Source organism: Hippoglossus stenolepis, chromosome 15, assembly GCF_022539355.2.
Source record: "Hippoglossus stenolepis isolate QCI-W04-F060 chromosome 15, HSTE1.2, whole genome shotgun sequence".
Classification (NCBI taxonomy): domain Eukaryota; kingdom Metazoa; phylum Chordata; class Actinopteri; order Pleuronectiformes; family Pleuronectidae; genus Hippoglossus; species Hippoglossus stenolepis.
In genome coordinates, this window is record NC_061497.1 from 5,493,966 (window position 1) to 5,515,767 (window position 21,802).

General features: G+C 42.5%; 1 protein-coding gene across 2 annotated transcripts in view; it reads left to right on the plus strand.

Moving 5' to 3' along the window:
• The window catches only part of zzef1 (zinc finger, ZZ-type with EF hand domain 1), a 35,880-nt gene that overhangs the window by 1,135 nt on the left and 12,943 nt on the right, over positions 1-21,802 (plus strand). For both annotated transcript variants that reach the window (XM_035178236.2, XM_035178237.2), the window contains exons 2-43: positions 28-172; positions 291-485; positions 625-808; positions 935-1,134; positions 3,128-3,338; positions 3,497-3,613; positions 4,825-5,003; positions 5,611-5,709; positions 5,804-5,895; positions 5,982-6,127; positions 6,382-6,487; positions 7,334-7,552; positions 7,814-7,905; positions 8,025-8,260; positions 8,409-8,542; positions 8,903-8,973; positions 9,058-9,172; positions 9,309-9,474; positions 9,602-9,723; positions 9,826-9,948; positions 10,577-10,746; positions 10,845-10,926; positions 11,023-11,224; positions 12,036-12,169; positions 12,289-12,529; positions 12,648-12,727; positions 12,825-12,909; positions 13,004-13,490; positions 13,580-13,744; positions 13,938-14,057; positions 14,191-14,352; positions 14,450-14,582; positions 16,042-16,180; positions 16,295-16,460; positions 16,555-16,817; positions 17,325-17,488; positions 18,897-19,074; positions 19,160-19,323; positions 19,952-20,232; positions 21,070-21,244; positions 21,346-21,478; positions 21,570-21,796. In XM_035178236.2, coding sequence (XP_035034127.2) covers positions 28-172; positions 291-485; positions 625-808; positions 935-1,134; positions 3,128-3,338; positions 3,497-3,613; positions 4,825-5,003; positions 5,611-5,709; positions 5,804-5,895; positions 5,982-6,127; positions 6,382-6,487; positions 7,334-7,552; positions 7,814-7,905; positions 8,025-8,260; positions 8,409-8,542; positions 8,903-8,973; positions 9,058-9,172; positions 9,309-9,474; positions 9,602-9,723; positions 9,826-9,948; positions 10,577-10,746; positions 10,845-10,926; positions 11,023-11,224; positions 12,036-12,169; positions 12,289-12,529; positions 12,648-12,727; positions 12,825-12,909; positions 13,004-13,490; positions 13,580-13,744; positions 13,938-14,057; positions 14,191-14,352; positions 14,450-14,582; positions 16,042-16,180; positions 16,295-16,460; positions 16,555-16,817; positions 17,325-17,488; positions 18,897-19,074; positions 19,160-19,323; positions 19,952-20,232; positions 21,070-21,244; positions 21,346-21,478; positions 21,570-21,796 — 6,903 coding nt within the window. The remainder of the gene's footprint in view (positions 1-27; positions 173-290; positions 486-624; positions 809-934; positions 1,135-3,127; positions 3,339-3,496; positions 3,614-4,824; positions 5,004-5,610; positions 5,710-5,803; positions 5,896-5,981; positions 6,128-6,381; positions 6,488-7,333; positions 7,553-7,813; positions 7,906-8,024; positions 8,261-8,408; positions 8,543-8,902; positions 8,974-9,057; positions 9,173-9,308; positions 9,475-9,601; positions 9,724-9,825; positions 9,949-10,576; positions 10,747-10,844; positions 10,927-11,022; positions 11,225-12,035; positions 12,170-12,288; positions 12,530-12,647; positions 12,728-12,824; positions 12,910-13,003; positions 13,491-13,579; positions 13,745-13,937; positions 14,058-14,190; positions 14,353-14,449; positions 14,583-16,041; positions 16,181-16,294; positions 16,461-16,554; positions 16,818-17,324; positions 17,489-18,896; positions 19,075-19,159; positions 19,324-19,951; positions 20,233-21,069; positions 21,245-21,345; positions 21,479-21,569; positions 21,797-21,802) is intronic.

Sequence of the window (21,802 nt, forward strand, 5' to 3'; positions counted from 1 at the left end):
GTGTCCTGTGTTTGTCCCCCGTCTCAGGCTTTTGGGCAGTTCGATGCAGAGGGAGATGGGGTGGTGGACGTCGACAGCATGCTGACTGCTCTGAAGAACTCCAATGGAGCTAATCTACAGGGAGAGCTGAGTCACGTGATAAGACAGCTACAGGCATGCTCCCTAACCCCAGGTATGAAATACGATTTGTCTAGCATTGAGATCAAGGCCAACCTCATTTGGATATTCACCCGGCCGATGAACTAACCACGAAGACGGACATCTCCTCTTTTCTTGTATCGTTTCCACAGGTTTTGTTGACATATTCTCCAAGACCAAAGACCGGTTAGGGGCACATGCGTCTAAGATCCTTAAGTTTCTACACAGGAACCGTATTCCCAGCAGTGCCATCCCTTTCCCTTTATTAGAGGGCTACAATAGTATCTGCACCATGAGGTCCAGTGTGGTCCAGGACTTCTTGGAATTCCTCTTGCAAAAGGAGAAAGGTGAACACCACAGATGGGCATGAAAAATGAAGTACTTTAAGCATGTGGAAGCAGTAAATACATGTCTCGCAGTGCAGCCGATTCCCTTCGCTGCACAACATTGAGACAGTTGTCGCTAATCCGTATTTGTTTCTTTCAGATTTAGATATTCAATACAGAGCAGAGCTGGACCGTGATCCAGAGGTTGACAAAGTCAAAGTGGTCACACAGTGCTACAGCACAATAGAAGCTTCATCAAACGTTGCTGACATTTACAAGATGACAAATGGAGAGACTGCATCTTTCTGGCAGTCGGACGGCAGTGCACGCTCACACTGGATTAGGTAAAGTGTGACTCAATATTTTGCAGCTGACTGTCACATGTGGTAGTCCCTTGATTCAAGGAAGTTGTGGCCTACATGTGTATCATTAAATTGAAGGTGGAAACCCATCTCTTTTCGGTTCCCCAGATTGAAAATGAAACCAGATGTGGTTTTGAGACGTCTGGCCATTGCTGTAGCCTCCAATGACCACAGCTACATGCCCCAGCTGGTCTCAGTTGCTGTGGGGAAAAATCGGCGTTCCCTGCAGGAAATCCGAGATATCCGAATCCCCAGCAACGTCACAGGCTACGTAGCTCTCCTCGAGAATGCAAACATCACACACCCCTGTGAGTCAAACCTTCCAATCTCTCTACTGTGTGTGTGTGTGTGTGTGTGTGTGTGTGTGTGTGTGTGTGTGTGTGTGTGTGTGTGTGTGTGTGTGTGTGTGTGTGTGTGTGTGTGTGTGTGTGTGTGTGTGTGTGTGTGTGTGTGTTTTAATCTTGGGCTTGTGTGTTCCTTCACTGATGCTTGTAGAGAAATGTTCTTCCTCATTAGCTCCCCTCTAGTGAAGGCTGAGCATGATGTCAGCTACAGAGGAGCAGCATGTGGTTCATAGGTAGTTGAGTGGATAAATACCTAACTTTTGAATCCATGTGCAAGCTGCCATCCGACTAGCTCTTAAAGTATCATCTGTAAAGCCAATAGGCCTGCTTATTAGAAGCTAGAGAGACTCGACTAAAGGCGACAGCTGGATGTGACTGAGTAAACTTAACATCAAGTTGGAATCAGATGTAGCTGTGACCAGGAACCGAGGAAAAATTGCAGAGGTTTAAATGATGGTGACGAATTCCGCAATGATTTTTAACATCGGTCCTGTGGTTTTTAGATCTAACTACAGGCTGATCCTGTTGTTTCTCACTAAATCCATTTTACATCAATTAGTCAAGCTGTCGCTGATTTCATGTGGTGAGGGCAGGTACCCAGGGCGAGCAGATCTCTTCTTCCGAGATGCAAAGGATTTAAGTGCCAATCTCTTACTTCTACGTCACTCCCTCTCTCTCCAAATAAGCCCTGCTTTACCAGTAATCCTATAGTTGTCTCCACTCTGAAAGATTTAAATGGAACCAAATTTGCAGACACTTAAAATTCTTCTCAGCATCTTTCCTTGAGGGCCCTGTTGATCAAAATCATCTGTTTCCCCATCGCTAATAGAAAACATATTCTCTCTCTGTAAAGGAAAAGGTTTATAAACCTTCCAAGACCTATTTGTAAGTGACACTTTTGCTAGTTTCCCTTCTTAGGCCTTTAAATTCTCAGTCCGAATTCACGTCTGTCTCTTCTTTTCTAGTGACAGAGCGTGGCCATTTCAAACATCTATACATTGATTTTGTCACTGGATTCTATAAACAGGATAAAGACTACTTATAGGCACAAGAAATGGTGGTTAGATTCGCTGAGGAATGGTGGGATGAGGTGATTAACAGGGTCTTAACTAACACCTCCTTTACTCAGATAATTTAAAACTTTCCACATATTAAATCTCTCCAAATCCAGGCTATCAAAAACTCTCCCCCATTGACGTCAGTCATATGTTTGTTCACCACCCTTAATTTGAGAAACCCATAACTTGCAGACCTTCTCTTATGTTGATCAATCTCCAACAGTGGCCTGTAATAATCATATTCTGTGCTCCCACAGATGTATCCTCATTAAACTCACTGTTGCTCTCACAACTCTCCTTAGCTTATTCTTTAATTCTTAAGTCTGCACAGCTGCTCTCCATCTCTGCATTTGCTACAAAGTGCCAGTGGTTTATGTGATTCTTCAATGTGCTGCAGAGGCTTCCTTCAGATGAGGGTCACTTGGTCTGTAACTTTTTTTTTTGCTTCTGTGCAGCTGCTCTGTGAGTTCTCATGTCTGAGTCACTGACCACACACTCCCAACACAGGCACCAAGCAATTTCCAAATTGAAATTTTATTTCATTTTATTATATATATTATCCCATTTGTTTTATATCTCTTCATTTTTATGTAATGCTATTCTTATAAAGGGGCCTTTTTTTTTTAATTTAGTATAAGTGGAATGTTTTGCTCATGGCCACATATATAAAACGTCAGGCTGAATCAGTCACAGCTTTATGTTTTGTAAATGGCCACGTGCTTTGTGCTGCCAATGAATTCCTAGATTACAATTAGCAAAATGAAAATTCATTGATAGAAGAAGTGATCTCAACATCTATTTTGCATCCTTCTTGGAAGATGAAGCAGTGACTGTGGCATTTTTGCACATTGTATTCCATCACTCCGCTATAACCACATTATCTCATCACCAAACCCCAGACATCCAAATCAACATTAAGCGGTGCCTGAGTGATGGATGTGACACGCGGATTCATGGCTTGAAGACTCTCGGCTATCAAATTACCAAGAGCAAAGAGGTGTCTGTTTCCGACGCTTCGGCCATCTGGTACCTGTCTCTCCTCACCTCCTTGGTCACTGCGTCCATGGAGACCAACCCTGCACTGGCTCATACTGTCCTTCAGAGCACACAGTAAGACACTACTCGTTCTTTTTTCATTTGTATGATTTAAAATAGTGTAACAATCTTTGTAAGTAAGCAATATGATGCTTCAGTTCTATTGTAAAGTGTAAATTTCTTTTTCTGGGCAGTGCTTGAGTTCTGAGGTTTGATTTGTATTCTCCTCCTAGAAAAGCTTTACGGCACATGCCGCCGTTGTCCCTCACGCCGTCATCCACAGAGTTCCCCAAGTTCTTCTCTTTGAACATCCTGGAGGAGGTGGATGGATTTCTGCTCAGGATAGCTGAGTAATGACCTGCAGGCGTTACACCCTCATACTCATCCATCACTGCCACACTGAGCTCATAACACATTCAAATCAAAGTATTGATTGTCTCCGGCACCATCTATTGACACATTCACTTTCCACTTAATGTACTGTAAATCCTCAAGTGGTGTTCAGGGTCTTGATCAACTATTGCTGCAACAACATGACAGAAATAATCTCATCAGTTGTTTATGTAATTGTGAGCTGCATTTAGTAATGAAAGATGAATTATTGAAATTATTTGTTTGCAGAAATGCATTTTATGACAGTGAGATTTCGAGATAAATGTCATAATATTATGAGAATAATTTGTAATATTACAAAAATAAAGTCGTTATTTAAAGAGAAAATAAAAACATAATATTACGCGATTAGACTTGTACTTAAATGAGTTAAAAGTCATAATATTCTGAGAAAAAAGGATGCTCGCCAGAGTTCCACTTCTTCTGGATCCAAAGTCTGGAACCAATTAGAGTGAAACTACAAAACCAGTTTTAAATAGCCCTCAGAAGTAAACAACAAAAGCCTTACAGTTGACCACTACCAAACATGTTCTCCTCCACGAAAGAGGCAAATTCCTCCAAGTCTGTGTGGATCTTGTTAGTGAGTATCTTGTTATTTTTTAAACCTGCACAAAAAGTATAACTAAACAAGCTGCTCTATCGTTCTCATTTTAATAGAGGCAACAGGCTGATCTTTTGATAGCCCTCCTCTAACATTACAATCGCAAGATCTTTTCCCTTTAAGTGGCCCAAATACTTCAGATGAATCACGAAACCTTCACTAACTAAACATTTTTTTCCTATGAGATCTTCAGTTTGTTTACTTTAAAAAATCCAAGTTGTTGAAGTGAAAATAGCTTGTTTGTGCCTTATTCGGTTCAAATGCTGACGTACTGTATTTAATATGAGTGAGCTGCTGGTGCATTGGAACCAGTCTTTGAGTCCACATTTCTTGGACCTAAAGAATAGGAGTAGTTATGGATTGTTCAATGGATAATCAGAATTAGTGCAGTGACAAATTGGTCATGTAAGCATTGTCTTAAGGTTAGCTTGAAAACTGTAGACCTTCCTTTCAGAAGTGAGGGCACATTTATGACCATGCATGCCGAAATTCTTTTGGCAATTTGAAGTAGTGTCATAAATGAAAACCCCAAAACTAACTTATGTCTGTTTCTTTGCTTCTGTGTAGCTGCTGTGTAAGTCCTGATGCAGAACTGACCCTCCTGGCCTTTGCTCTGGCCAGAGGCAGCGTGGCCAAAGTCCTCCAGGCCCTGGCCTGCCTCAGCGAACATTTAGAGACAGAGTACCGGGCCGCCACCCTCATCGTGTCTATGGCCTCCGTTAGGCTGCGACTACTCTACCGCAATGGTAACGTAACCGAATCCGCCTTCCCTCTGTCACTCTCACTCTCACTCTCAGGAGGACAATTGAAACCATCGACTTGGGAGAGAAAGTGCTTCGCTGCCAAGAATGAAATGCATTTGTGGACTATGGAGGCGAAAAAACTGCTAATTCTGTTACGAAGCTGCAGTGAGGTTAACATAGCCTCTCAGTTTAGGGATGGAATTATAACCCGTATGAAGTATGATAACATGTTGAAGAATGGCGTTATAGATTACATAAGCCGTTAACAGACATGATCTCCAGACAATGTACCCACAATGGGGTCTGGACTTTCTCCGGAATTTGCATTTCACATGTGAAAAAATGCAGCAGGATATTCTCCACTCACACACGTTCACAATAACACACAAATCTGCAGAGCGTTCAAGTGAGGGGGGCACAGCATGCATGAGGCAGGACATAACGTATAAATTCCGCAGCAGAAATCACATGTTTTTGTTTACAGATCGTCCGCAGCAACTGACTCATACATTTGTGTTCTCACATACAGCCTCTCTGGATAATTTCAGGAGACTATCTGGAGTTCAGTGCATGTCTGCTAGCAGCTATAATGATTTATGATACATTGCAGGAAAGCCCCTCCAGCTGCACCTACAGGCCTGTGATGTAAAGAGCAAAGAGGAGAAATCAGGACCAGAGAACATGCTCACAGAAACTTCCACTGGAGATGGTAAAACTGAGACCAATAACCGTAAATCTTTAGTTTTAAGTACAGTATGAACATACCCCCTCTCATCTATAACTGAGTGTTTGTTCCTCCTCAGGCTTTCTCACAGAGAGCGGCAGGAAGAAAGCCAGTGTGATCCTGTCGACAGAGGACCAGAGCAACTTCCAGGTCACTCAGATGAAGATCAAAGTGAGGCTCCCCATGATTTCACAGAGTGTGTGACAGTGATGGAGGATTACTGTACATAACACTTGCTCTCTGGTTTGTGCGAAAAGGTGCGAAAAGGAGCCATTGGTGCAAAATGCGGCTTGGTGTTTGCCTACAAAGACGAAGACCCTTTCGATGCAGAGAAACATTTCAAGAGGTTCAAAAAGTATGACGAGTGGGACTACACGGACTACAAAGATTTTGTACAAGACAAGTAAGAATCCATTCGTAACTGAGTTTATGGTTTTAATATATGTTATCAATTTCTAAGTTGAAATACTTATAACTTGTAATTTGAGAAGACTGCTATAATTGGCAAATAAGTACATAGAATGGTCCAATCTAATAAGACTTTGGTACGAAGTGGACATCTTTTTCCTGTGTTGTGGACCCCGCTCAGCAGTGTGGGGGTCTGCCTCAGTGGTTTATGTGAATGGCTGACACACCATGCTGTCATCTGACCTGCAGTGTGAGGATTCCAGCACAGTCTGAGGATGAGCCCATTGGCTGGTTTGAGCTCGAGGAGGACTGGAACGACGTAGAGATCAAGCTGCAGCAGTGTCGAGTTGCAAAGGTACACACTGCATCCAGTTAAAACTAAGATATCATTTTACTTAGACCACACATTTCAAACTCATTATTACAAATTTGTGATTTGTATATCACCCGTCATGCAGTCCCTTTTTAAACTAGAATGACACTCATTTATATCAGTGCCCTAAACATGTCAGATTTTTTTTTTGTATCAAGATCCATGAATTGTTCTAATCATTGAAAATTATCTCACAATGTGAGATGGGTTCTTCCTTGGATCATGCCCACACCGCCACAAAATTTCATGGAGATTGGTTGAGTAATTTTTGCGTAATCTTGCAAACTACCAAACAAATGCAGATGAAAATATAAGCTCCTTGGCGGAGGTAAATATTAGATATCATATAAGACAGCAATATTGCTATCTTTGTTTTGGTCTGCAAATCCCACAGGATAAAAAACAAAAAACACCAATAACGTGATCCTACTAGTAAACATTTTCCGCGTATCAAAACTTGATACTGTACATCGTAAATGACTTTGCCATAGAGCTTCATTGTTAAATATATTAAATACACCTCAGTAAGTATGTTACATCATTACAAAAAAACACAGGCACTGCATATTATTTTGATCTTATCCCACAACCATCATTCTACTGTTGTAAACACTAAAAACAGCATCAGATGTATACTGATATGCAGCTGAAAATAGTCTCCAACAAATGCATTATGTCCTTCAGTAAGAATAATGTTTGCTAGAAATTACAGCGCCCCGTTGTCTTAGAAAATGACTAAACTCCTTATAAAAATGAGAGCATACATTTGTAAACAGGTTTCAAAGAACGCTGTCTTCAATAGGAACCTCTGTTTTCTTGTCTTTCCAGTTCCTGATGGTGAAATTCCTCTGCACCAGGCAGGACTCGGCTGAGCGTCTGGGTGTGCAGTCCATCAGCTTCAGTGGCTACCTGTGCCCTGGGGCAGAGAAGCTGGGAGACCTGGACGACCTCAGTCCAGAGGGAGAGAGCATCGACCGTGATGCTGTCACTGGACTGTGTTTACTGAACAAGACACTGTTCTTCATTCAACAGCTGACACGAGACATGGTAACTACTGATCACTGCTTGAAAGTTGCACAGCATGTAGAACAATAAAAATCAACATACATATACAGTATATATATACTAGTGTATGATTGTCATTATACGCTTTTACCATATTATATTTGTGAGAAATTTGCTGAAATGCATCCTGGCAAGCCCAATGGGAATAATCTTCCAACATCTTTTTGTCTCTTTAAAATGACCCAACAATAAATAAGATGGGGAGCAAGCACAAACACCCTCTTTTCACATCTTACTCTGCAGGACGCCTCTCACTTCAAGCAGAAGTATCTCCTGGACTTCAGTGGTCTCAGCCTCAACCGCTTCTGGAACTTCTACAGTAAACTCAGGGAGATGTGAGTCTTTGTGCTGTGTTTCCAAATTCTCTTTTAGATTGATCAGGCCCAGTACTCAGTCGCAGACATCCAAACATATTGAGGTCTCACTTATACTAAAGCTCATGTCTTTGTCTCAGTGAGGGTGAGGAGGTGTTGAAGAGCAGAGTTCTGCTGCTGCAGTTGATGCAGAACTGTTTTCCCATGCTACCCAACCCAGTGGAGTCCCAGGGCCCAGAGGAGAGCAAAGTGCCAGATGAGGGAGCCTCCGCAGCAGCAGCAGCAGCAGCAGCTGGTCCATCCACGTCCAGCAGTGGAGAGCCACTGAATGACAGTGTTCGGGCTGTGTGGGAACTCTACACTCACCTCTGCCAAAGTAAGAACCCATCAGCTCTTATGCAACTAGGAGGTGTAAACAAAGTTTGTTGAGTGGTTTATTCAGTGGATGGTAGTAACTTGTCATGATTGTTAAGAATTTGTGAAAACCTGTGTAGTGACAATATTTTTCATGTTTGTGTTTTTAGTTGTCGATGATCCAGAGGGTGAATCATTAGTGGAAAAAGCTTTGCACAAGGAAGCAGTCAAGTCTATTCTTAATGGAGCCGCTGTTTTCTTCCCTGATAAACACGTCAGACGAGACAAACTCTTCCACATGATGGTGAGTTTACAAAAACAATGAAAAGCATCGGAGGGGAGGAAGCATACCCTGTGCACATGGTTTATACACAGAAGCAGACAATTTGAACTTTTCTTTGTATTGTAAAATATACCATATGATGATGAATGATTGGTTAATCAAACAAAGACATACCAATTTCCTTTTCACTTTCCTGGTCTATATTAGCCTTAGATAGTCTCTCTGTTATATGTGAAGATATCTTGGGAAAAATAATTTGGGGCCCTTTTTTATTGACCTTGACCAATCAGCCCCATTTAATAAAGGTGGTGATAATGACATAAATAATTTTATAAATATTTCAAATAATGATATAAATCATAAAAAAATCTTGTTTTACAGAAAAATATCACTGAAGAGGATCAGCCAGAGTCCGTCAAGGTGACGTTTGAATCACTTTGTAATTACTTCAGGTAAGTGCAGGTAAACACATCATCATATTCTCACACACACTCGGATCACAATGGATCAGTTACATCTGGGTTTTCTCTTCGCAGTGACCAGGATCCAAGTGGCCTTCTCCTGCTCCCACCTAAAGGAGCTCCCTCAGACTTTGACATCAGCCCCATACTGTCAGTCATGGAGACGCTGCTGCTGGTGGCAACAAGAGAGGTGAGACCTCTGCTACAGTCACACACATCTCAACTGTCCGAAAGCCTGCTATCTCTTAATGTCTTGAAGTGAAATCACATGTATTTATCTACTTTTCTAGTGTTCCTCCTTGTTCAACCTAACTTCTTTCTCTCAGTGCGAGGTTATGATGGTGGATGAGAGTAGAAGAGCCAGCAGGACGGTGCTGTTGTCCTTGTTCTGGGCACTGCAGGGTAGTCTGCTCTCCTGGTGCTACCTGCAGCTCAAAGGAGGAACTTCCACAGCTGTCGCTATGGAGCTGGCAAGAGACATCCTACTAAAATGTGAGATACAGTAACAATGTTGCATTGCTGACACAAGCAATGTTCTCACAGCTCCCTATATATTTAGTAGAATTTGTTGGGTAAAATTCAACTTTGACGGGACAATCCATGGATGTTCTCTCATTAGATGTGGATCAGTTCCTTGGAAGCATCAAGACGATTCTTGGATCCCTGATGGAGAAATACACTGGTGCTCAAATCACTGACAAGCTTGGCAGCTCCATTCTAGCCACAGTCTTCAGACAACTGGTAAAACATATTACCTTGTGATTTTAAAAATGTCCTCATGCACACTTTTACATTTGGCCCTGCCAAGTGAATATGATTTAATATTTGCTTTTTTCCCATCAGATGATCTTCCTCCTGGAGCTGTGCTCTCTGGACATCCCTCACAGTGTGTTGCTGAAGAGCTTCTCCTCTCTGGTGGATCTGCTCAAAGGTCTATCCAGTGACACTGGAGACATATTTTCTAAGGTCAGTCCACTCACACACGTCAGTGCACGTAAACAGCCTCCCATCCCAATATAGTATAGAGTGTTGAGAGTGCAGTATTTAAGGCATGGAGGGTTTTGAATAAAGGCAACAGTAATTAAACCAGTGGTGGTAGAAGATCTCAGATCCTTTATTTAAGTAAAAGTGGCAATACAGCACAGTGCATATAACAGTACTCCCTTACACTTAAAAAGTATTGCAATAAAAATGGCACGTACAATAATTGTGTTATTAACAAAATGCACATAAAGTTACCTAGTTAAGGATTGGATATTATAGAATTATTACTTATCTATTCTTGTTTCAATAGTAGACTGGCGTCGGTGGAATCATTGGACCTGATTTGAATTATTTCCTATTCTGTTGAGGAGTTTAATCTTTTTGCATAATATATTTCAGAACTCATGATAGGTTTTGTGGAAATATCTTCATCCTGAAAATAACCTGTAATGTAAGATAAACAAAATGCAGTAAAAAGTAGAACATTTCAGTCGCATAAAGAAGCACAACATGAAAGATCTAAAGTGAAATACATCAACTTACAAAGCACTTGAGGAAATGTGCTGTTGCTGTCCACCACTGAGTGTAACAAGCATTAACTGCACGCCAGGTGGATCAAGAGAGCTGGCACCAGCCCCAGCAGCCAGTGGTGCTGAGGAACTGGAAGATGGAGTCGCCTCACAACTATGAGAACAGCCGCCATGAGACCAGCATCTTTGCCTGCCCCGGTGCTTCCTCTTTTGAGGTGGAGTTTGACGAACGCTGTGAGACAGAGAAGAGGTACTCTCGTTTAAAATGTTAAAATGTTTCTTTTCTTTTTTTAAAATCCCCTGTAAGGATTTATTATAACCCGTCTTCTGTATTCCGGATATTCACAGATACGACTACCTAGAATTCACAGATTCTAGAGGAGGCAAGGTCCGCTACGATATGAAAGTCGGCACTGAGAAGTGGCCAAAGGTGGGATATGGGAAACCTCTTAATTTGTCTCCATATGAAACACTGTTGTTTCTTAATTCCTTAACGCATGTCCGTTGTTTCTCATTGCTCCTTCAGAAAGTGACATTTGACGCTGGCCCTCAGCTCCAGTTCCTCTTCCACTCTGATAGCAGCAACAATGAGTGGGGATACAAGTTCAGCGTGACAGCGCTGGGACTGCCAGACATCACCATTTCTTGGATGTCGGACTTACAGCTGCTGGTGGCTCGTCTGATGGGTCGTCTTGCATCGAGAACTCTGGCACTGAAATCCCCTCACGGTAAAAAATGGTTTCCAAAACCTTTATCAAACTAAGGCCTGCTCTGAAGTGTCTCTTTGTGTAAAGTTTCGGAATGAACACGTTGGATCTTTATCTGTAAATCTGTAAATTAGGGCTGCACGATATTAGGAAAACATGCGATATGTGATAACGTTGTTTAATATCACGAGGACAATATGAATTGCGATAGATAAACATAAACAGTCCCTGGCTGTCTGACAATCGTGTCAAACCAAACGGAGCACACCCTGCCATCTCCTCCAGCTCTACATACATTGACTAAGTTTACAAAGTCTGTTGTTTTTACCCAGTCTGAGTTTACACATGTGAGAGAGAGAGAGAGTTAAATACACAAACGGAGAGAGAGCGATAGAGAGCAGCGAAGTCAGTGTGTGTTAATTTTCCCTCAGGTTCTGGGATCATAAATAAGCTACACAATTCTTTTTTATAATCAACTGTCATAGTGATGAATCTGACTCGGGACGGACATGATCACTAGAAGTTTCGACAGTAGAATTTAGTCCGAGGAGGCAAATCTCTGTTTTCTCTCTATTCTCTTCTTTTCTCTTCTTCCGACAATGATTCATTGACGGAAAACGCATTGCGAATGAATGGCGCATGGAACACCATTTATCGCAGTTTTTGCCGTCTTTGCGATGCGTATATATTGCGCAAGTCGATATATACGCATTGACGATACATTTTGCGATATATCGTGCAGCCTTTTTGTAAATCACTCAAGCATTTTGCAGACTCTTGATAACAGATTGAAGTTTAAGATTAACAATTGTGGGTTGCTGTCTATTCTCAGAGATGCGCACTGTAAAAGAGCTTCCATCTTGGAAAATGTCCCATGTTCAGTCATCTCCTTTATGGAAGCCTATCCTGCGTCACGGACTGTGTGAAACAAGGGAAACGGATCATATTACACCACCCACAGATCAGGTATAGTCAAGTCTGCTTCATCCAGTAATTTTGAAGTAACTTTCTCAGGATTACACTATTTGCATTTCCTAATCACTGTAGCTGGTAACTAGCGCTCCCCCTCTGTTTCTGTGTGGTAGACAAATTCATGGTCTTCTGATGAGTTAATGAGCTTCCTGGAGGACTTTGCTCGGTGGAACCCCTCACAGGAACTGACAGACAATAGAACGGAGCTGATGAAAAAGTTCATGCACTCCTGCAGAAAACAGACGATGAGGAACGAGATAGCTGCTGGGTCAAAGACGGACCAAGCTGTGAACGCCATTTGGGCAGCCATGGTGTACCACACACCAGCCCTCAACTGTGCCCTGAAGACCTACGGTAATTCCCGGCTACAGTCAGTAGTCACACTACTGCTGTCGTTATCTTGCTGAATCTTTTTTTTTAACTTGGTTGACTCACTCAGTTGATTTCTCCCTTTTTATCTTCAAACGTGTAGTTAATCAGGACAGCAAGTCCTGTCTAAGTGAGGACTTTGTGCAGGTGTATTCATTAGCCGACAGCATCAGAACGTGGATGGTGAGTGACAGGATTGATACCTCTGTACATTATGCTGAATTTAACGATCGTTGTGTGGTTGGAATATTGTGCTGATAATGTCTTTTCTTCCTGTCAGCTGGAGATGAAACAGAGATATCTAGTTGGCAAAATTAATGAAGAGAAGGAAAGTATTCTTGATGAGTTTACTATGGAGACATTAGGTGAGGACTAACCTAATCCCACTCTTTTTTGTGAGCGACTGTGTTATCCCCTGAAAAGAATTCTTCTGACTTCCGTTATTTTGTGTTTCCCCAGCTGACATGTGTATTGAGAAGAGCCTCTTGCTGTTCAGATTTGCCCCATGTGGAGTAACATGCCAGGACAATGACTCTGCCAAAGCTGCAGAGGGCGGCAATGCGCCACTCTTGCGCTCTAGTTCGATCTCAGAAGCAGACTTCCAGCCCAGCTCCTCCCCGGTACCTCAGACTGCAGGGGCTGAGGACGGTGGTGAGGCCAAAGTTGGACAGAGCAACTCCTCTGGTGCTCAAGCTCAAAACCCAATTTCCGGTGGGAACAGTCGACGAGGCCACAGAGGCTCATCAGAGAGCCTCTCATCCCAGACAGGAGAGCCAGCCTCGCCCTCCGCCGTTCCCCGTAAACCCCTATTCAGTCGGGCACGCCTACGCCTCCTGTCCTGTCGATCTATAGAGGAGCCCCGCATGATCCCTTCCATCAAGGATCGCTACCCAATACTCAAACACATCCTAAACTTCATAAGGGACCAGTCTCTCACAACTGCAAGGTTACAGATCTTCTGCCTTCTAACTTACATTCTGCATTTGTATAATTTGTTCAATACCGGGTAAATTAATCAAATTTTACTCCTTGTAGCATTCTTCAGACACTGTCCCTAAACAAAGCCCAGGCTCTGAGTGTGTGCAAGGTCCTGGAGATGGTTCAGCAGTGTTTGCAATCCCTGGGGAAGCCACACCTCTTCCAAGCCCCTTGCATCTTGTTCCTACAGGAGCTGCTGGCCTGCCAGAAAGACTTCACCTGGTATAACAAGTCTTTTCAGTTCAACAGCCATGTTAAAGACCCTGTGAAACATATAGCAGAGTCTGTTTTGTTTCTTCTAAAATCATTTCTGAAATGCTAAAAAGAGTAAAGTGAATCAGACTTATGCTTGAATAGGGCCAATATCGACTGTACAGTAGTATTATCTCTCAAGATTGTCCTTTTCTTTTTTCAGTTATTTCTCCCACCTGTCGGACAGTGGGCAGAAGCTTGGAGAGGAGGTGAGGCGCTCCTACCATCTCTTGGTGCTCATGCTTGTGGAGGCGGTACAAGGCTTCAGCAGCCTCAACGAGAAGTAAGCTCTTATCTTTGCAACCCACCATGTGCACTAATAACTGCATCCACAGAAATTACAAAACGATTGCAGCATTGATTAATCTAACTCATAATCTGCTGGCCATGGTGTAACCTGTATCCTTACTCTCCAGAGCCCTGCTCCCAGCCCTGTCATGTGTGCAGACCTGCTTGTTGCACCTTCTCGACATGAACTGGGAGGTGCACGACCTACCTCTCTTCCTGAACATCAAGCTTCCTGACCTCCTGCTCAGCATGTCCCAGGAGAACATCAGTGTTCATGACATCGCCATCAGGTAATATCACACTCACCTCCTTTTACAAGATGTTAAATAGTCTCAGTGAAATTGCAGAGGCGATTTATACTTTCTGTGGTTTCAATCTCATCTTCAGTCAGTGGACAGAGGAAGATGAAATTGCAGACTACAAGAAGAACCAGGAGTGGATGGATGAGTGTATGGACGGAATGTTTGAGAAGTGGTACGACAAAATCGATGAGGAAGACTCCATGGAGGACAGGAGAAAGGTACTGTACATCCCAGTGCATAAAAGTACGATCATTAGAAAACCAATAGAAATGTCTTTTGAGCGCTGCCAAGGAAAACAAATGGCCCTCACTGTTTAACTGACCCCAAGTGCTTCTCTACTCTCTGTTGTCTTTCCTGTGCATCCTTGTGCATAATAGAGGAGATGTAGGCCTGCAGGTAATGCATGTAAAGACAACCTGCCATTTCAAAAAGATGTAATATCAATAGATGTGTTTTAGATCTGTCATCAAGGTTATAACAAGAGTAAACAGCCATGCTAGAAGCTCTTTCAGTATATGCCTCAAAGAACCCCTGTGACTCATTACATGCTAGCACACATCGTGACATGCTAAAATTGTTATTTATATAGCACTTCTCAAAACAAAGTGCTTCACAAATATAAGGAAAAATCTCTTAAATGAATAAAGACAAATAAAACCACAGTCATAGAAGAATAAACAATACTAATATTGGGACAGAAATTTAAGCATGACCACCGCTAGAATTAGGGGAATGCAGTACAATAAATTACATTATAACCTTTGATTTAAAGGAAGCTACTGACACAACCCACCATATTTTTCCAGGCAGGGTATTCCAGAGCCTCAGCTCTCATATCAAAAGCTCTGTTCCCTTTAGCCTTCAGCAGAGAACCTGAAACGATATAAAGTCCCTCGCCATAGGATCTGAAAGTACCAGCATAAAACATCTGCAATATACCGAGGAGTCAAACCATTAAGTAATCAAAATAACCTTAAAATAAAATTTAAAACGTACTGTAAGGCATGATTACATAAAAGTATGTTAAATAGTTTCTGGTGAACATTATACTGGCTAAACATATGCTGATGTCTAGCCCGTATAATGTTCACCATCTTAGTTTTACGTGTTAGTGTCACCTAATAGAAAAGCTAACACATTACATTAAAATGTTGTGTCTGTTTAGAAAGATAAACCCACACATTAAAGGGATAGTTCACCCAGAAATGAAAATGCACTCATTATCTACTCACCACTATGCCGATGGAGGGGTGGGTGAAGTGTTTGAGCGCACAAAACACTTTAGGAGTCTCAGGGGTAAACAGTGTTAGAGCAGAATCCAATACAATTGAAGAAATTAGCGACCAAAGCCTCAGACATAATAAAACAACAGAAAAAATACAACATACCTCCATACTGCTTGTGTGGTGTCATCAAAGTGTCCGCACGCCGAGACATTGATATTCGACTTGAAACAGCGTCATTTACACCGTCTTTTAAGCCCAAAAAGTTCACCAGAAGTAGCTAACGGACGTTAGCATGTCCGCTGGTCCCTAAACGTACCTCGTCGGAAGATATCAGAGGACATTTAGGCTTAAAACACGATGTAAATGAGACCGTTTCGAGTCAAATATGAATATGTTAAGATGGTATTACTGTGTAAATAAATATACCCGTTTCTATCATTTCTTTCCGCAGATGCATATGTTTATTGCACGCTACTGTGACCTGCTCAATGTTGTCATCTCCTGTGACGGCTGTGAGAGGATGGCACCATGGCACCGCTATAGATGTCTGCAGTGCATGGACATGGACCTCTGCAAGACCTGCTTCCTCAGTGAGCTCACACACTCCACTACACTGCTCATGCACTCACACTACCGGCACTAATCGTAAGTTGGACTAAAGCTTTGGAGCAAACCTAACTGTGAGTGTGTGCGTTGTTAAATAGGTGGTGCCAAGCCTGAAGGCCACGAGGACGACCACGAGATGGTGAACATGGAATATGCTTGTGACCATTGTCAGGGCCTCATTGTGGGCAGTAGGATCAACTGCAACGTGTGTGAAGACTTTGACCTGTGCTTTGGGTGCTACAATGCTAAGAAGTATCCTGACAGGTGACACATTTGATGGTTAATCTTGTTGAAACGCTTATTTTGCTTCACCTTCGACTTCTTTACTCAGTCATTTTTTTTAAATCTCCATCTCCAGCCATCTGCCCACCCATCGGATCACAGTGTACCCCATGGTGACCATACGAATCAGTGACCGCCACCGCTTGATCCAGCCCTACATCCACAACTACTCCTGGCTCCTGTTCGCCGCTCTGGCCCTGCACACATCAGAGCTGAGCAGTGAGAAGCAGACGGGTGGGGAGTCGTTGGAGAGCAACGCGTTGAGCCAGGCCTCGACCCTGCAGACGCACTGCTCCCAACTCATCACTGATTGTTTGCTGAAGGGGCAGACGGGCAAAGGTAAGTCCAAACCGGAGAGTTGAGAGTTGGATGAGAAGACACCACCCTCACGTGTCTATGCTGAATATGAAGCTAGACTGAGCAGACTGTCATCTCAGTTTAAGTTAAAGGCTACAAACAAGAAGAAAACAGACTTTGTCCAACGCTCGCAGCAGTGTCTTCGGCTGGTCACCTGGCAACCTTACAGTAATGACACGAGAGTGGTACTGATCTTCTCATCTAACTCTCGGCAAGAAAACAAACTTTCCTACATTTCAAACAAAATCCTGGCCCTGGGAGAGGTTTGATTTCCTTTATCCATTGATTTTCTCACTGTTTCATACAGATTGGATGACTTGACAACTTGTGTGCAACAATGTAATTTAGTTTTTTTTAGATTACAAAGTTCTTAAAGGCCTTTGCCTCATTGTTAATCCATCTGTCATTTTGTTTCTCTGTTTATTCAAACCTGTATTTTTATTTATGTTTTTTCCTTTTATGGCTAACCCTTCTATGTTTTCTGTGTAGGTCTGCGTTCCTCCGCTTTGCTCGCTCTGCTGTCCTCCAATGACTCAGCCTCTGATAGTGAGCTGTGTCCAGTCTCTCCGGAGTCCTCTCAGGAGTTCAGTACAGCCTCCTCTCTCCCAGGCAGCACTGCGGCGATCTGCTGCCCATCATCCCCCAGGGACAAGGTGAGGAACAGGAGTCATGCTTTAGAATTACATTAAGACTAAATGATCTTTGACCCTGTTCAGACCTGGTATTGGCATCCGTCCTGAGTGTTGCAATAACAAGTGGTCAGCTCTGTAAAGGTCTGAACACAACCAAATCTGTCCTGAATGTGTCCTGAGATCCAATCCTTCAAACCACATTGGGAGGTGGTCTGGGAGGCATGTGGCCACATTATTTTTGCTGTGTGAGCGCAAATACATCCTGGGCCACATATGAAGAACCTCCTACTCAGCTAACGTCCTCTAACCTGCTACAGATTCACAATGAATCTTTCGTATATTTTAAACGTCTCAGTGCACATGCGTAAAATCTTTCTTCATAGCTGCGCAGATTCATTTGTTCAGCCTCTTCTGATTCTCTGTCACTCGTTCAAAACCTAAAACCGATAGACACCGACAAAACACAGTCACCTGACACATCTGTAAACTGATGTTAGTTAACAGCAACATCATTTGATCTTCACAAACAAATGACAGTTATGGTTATTTACATATAGAATGGGGAAGAGAGATTTGATCTCAAGTCACAGGAAATACATTCAGGAAGTATTTTATTATCAAGTGTGAACACGAATACCTAACACCGACCACTTCACCACTGTGATCAGATATCTCAGGATGGATGTTAATGCCAGGTCTGAGCGGGATCGTTATGGTTGCAGGAAGTAGAGCACACATAAAAAAATCTATAATTGTGGAGTTCAGTGCAAGAGTTGGTGGATCAGCAGGTCACTGTGCTGATATTTAATGGAATCCTTTCTTTCCTGCTTCGCTGCAATTTTCTTTGCATACTTCTGATGTTGAATTTTTTTTATGACATCATAGTTCAGGTTTCCCCCTGATGACTCTTCCATGTTGATCCTGTTTGCTTTCTTTGGCAGCAAATATGCAGCTTCATCTAAGAGTTTTCTCCGGTTTCCAGTTTAATATTTCTTGACTCCCGCAGGCTTCCCTGTAACTGCTCCCTCTTAATGATGCTTTGAACAGCTGGAAGCAGTTTAATATCTTTTTATAGCCTCCTGCTTTATAGGCATCACTTAATTCATTGTCAGATCCTCAGTCAGTTGCTTAGCGGAGCCCGTGGTTGTTACCATAAGGTTTGAAGAGTCACAGGATTTATCAGCTGTGGAAATGTCATCAGGTCACAAATCCTCATAATAGCTCTCGACCTGCTTAATGAGTCAATTAAAGCCTTACAAGATCTGAGTGCTCTGCTTGAAGAGGGGTGTCCGACTTTTGCAAGTACCAGTATTGTATTTACTTTTTTTAACTTGTGTGTTCAAAATGTGCATACAACAAACTCCATACAATGGTATTCTATAGTTCAATATAGCAATCTCCTGAATTGTTGTCATCATCTCTCCACCAGAGTAAACCATCAGGCAAGGAAACAAAGACAAAGGAGTTGGGCTCTCCTCCCCCTGCTCCTCCAGAGGTGTTGTCCCCCCCAAGCACCGGGGAGGGAGAGAAAAACACTTTGGATTCCCCAAGTCTTAGCCAGACACCCTCTGTGTCCAGCGAGGACCCTCTCTCTCCTGTTATCCGGCGTAAGTACTGAGATTACATCCATCGAGACAGTTTTTTTCCCTTTGCTGTCTGGATCAACCGTATATGTTCTTTTATCACTCTCAGCTTCTGAATCTGGACCAGGGACAATCAACTCCCCAGCATCAGATGTTGTCAAGGAGACTGATGAGAGGCTGCCTCAGGTTCCCCTCCAGGAGCATGTGTTTTCAGAATGCTCCAGAGAGAGGATCCTGGGACTTCTTGCAGCCATGCTGCCACCAGCCAAACCAGTATGTCAAACCAAAGACCAGCTTTTATGGGTTACACACTGAGGGACAAGTTTGACATTTTAGGAAAGACGCATACATGAAGTTGCATCCAGCAGCCAGTTAGCTTAGCTTAGTTTAAATAGACAAATCCTCCTACCAGCACCTTTTTAAAGCTCACTAATGAGCATGGGTTTTGGTTATGTACCATGTTATTGCTTATCTGGACACACAAACTTTCCTAGAGTTTCATCTTCACCTTGGATCAACCAACAGAGACTCCAGATTCAACAAATGAGATACATCAAGTTGCTGTTTGGTGCATTTTGTTGTTGTTGACCTTTATGAACATCTTAACTATCTGGCTGCTGGCTATAGTTCCATATGTAATAGGCAAATAAAAGAGCAGGATTTATCTTATCTTAGCACCCATATTTGCCAAAACATCACCCTATGTCTTTTAGTACAGACTTTAAATGTAAAGATTAAACAATTACACCAAAATCTTCCGACACTTACGACCGACTAACTGAATTATTTTGTACCCAAAATACACACATGTTGCAGAAATGTTCACAATGCTCCAATATTTACTATTTTAAATGCACTGTATCTGTAAATAACATTTACATTGTGTTTTCTGTATCCTCAGGGCTGCACCCTGTGTCTGCCCAGTCTGAGTTCCATCCTGCCACAGCTTTTCAGAGCAGTCATCTCCAACGCTGGCTCTCTGAACGAGACTTACCACCTCACCCTCGGACTTCTGGGTCAGCTGCTGCTCCGAATCCCTCCAATGGAGGCCGACATTGCCGTCACAGAGGCTCTAGCTGATAAATACGAGTTGCTGACACAAGGAGAGGCCGCCACTTCAGACACTGAGGGTTGGAGGACCACTCAGCTGCTCTTCAGCCTCGGAGCCGTCTGTTTAGACAGGTAAAACATAGGAAACCTGATGATACCAGGGTTTTTTCTCATTGTATAGATGACTTGTCTTGATGGCACAGATGCAGACATTAATACTAAAGAGAGGGTTTGCACCGATATTTTCATTCCTTGATAAAAAAAAATGAAAATTTGAAAATTAAAATTATTGATTGACAACATGACAGCATTACTTAAAAAAATTAAAAAGAAAGAAAGAAACCAGAGTCGCACCATCTATAATGATACTAAACAAATAAACCATCCTGACACTTTTTCCAAAATTTTGAAACAAAGTTAGCCAACTTCTAAGCATTAAAATTAACACTAACATTCCATTCTGTCATCTACAGTGCACCAGAACATTTCTGGATTTAAAAAAAATCATGTCATGTAATATAGATAGTCTTAACTCATGTTGTGTTATGTTATTTTGAAATTTACAATGTGGGTCTAGCTTCAGTTTCATCATTGCCAACACTGTCGAAACGACTGTGGTTTTTACTTTGTTAAATTGCACAATAAAAGTTAACTGTTTGATCTAAGGCTGCATGTGTTCCAACTGTAATAATACATATTATATTTAATGAAACTGAAATGTTGTAACCATTGTTTCTCCTAATTCCTGTGTGAATTGAAGACATGCTGCTTTACTTTGTGTGTTTGTTTCAATTTTACAAACTCCATTAACACAATATGTGATAAATAATGTATTAACAGATGTAGAACTGACACCAATCTCTCTTTCTCTCACAGCTTAGCTTGTTTTTGCAGTTGTTTGTCCTACTAACAGGTGTCGAATAAGCAGTTGCAACCCATCATCTGTTGTTGTTTTCTTTTCTTGCACAGTCGTATTGGTCTGGATTGGGCGTGCACAGTTGCAGATATTTTACACAGTCTGAACGCTTGTCCTGAGTGGAGCCCGGTCATCGCTGCCTTCACTGATCATTGTGTTCAGCAGCTGCCGCAAATTCTCAAGCGCACCAACCTCTTCACCCTTTTGGTGCTGGTGGGCTTCCCCGAGGTAGGTAGAATACACACAGCTGGATGGAGTTGTAAGCTTCTTCCTGACTTTCCAAAGTCAATTGTGACTTATATATATGTGTGTGTGTGTGTGTTTGTCAGGTGCTGTGTGTGGGCACCCAGACAGTGTTTATCGATAACGCCAATGAACAGCACAACATGATCTTGCTCAAACACTTCACGGAAAAGAACCATGCTGCAGTGGTGGACGTTAGGACACGCAAGAGAAAAACAGGTTAGTGTAGTAGTAGCACTTAGAATAACATTGCTAGTGTTAAGAAATGAACATGGAGTTAGCCGTATCTGAGCTTCCCCTTCTTCTATAGTGAAGGACTACCAACTCATCCAGTCTCAGGACTCCACCACAGCCAGCCTCCCAGGACAGTCAGAGGACCAGGGATGCCCAAAGACACTGCTCAGCCGCTACCTGAGCCATTTCACCTCCATCATCAGCCACCTGCTGCAGACCAGTCTGGACAATGGCTCTCCTGATGCTGTGGAGGCTTCCTGGGTCCTGTCCTTGGCCCTTAAAGGCCTCTACAACACACTCAAGGTACCT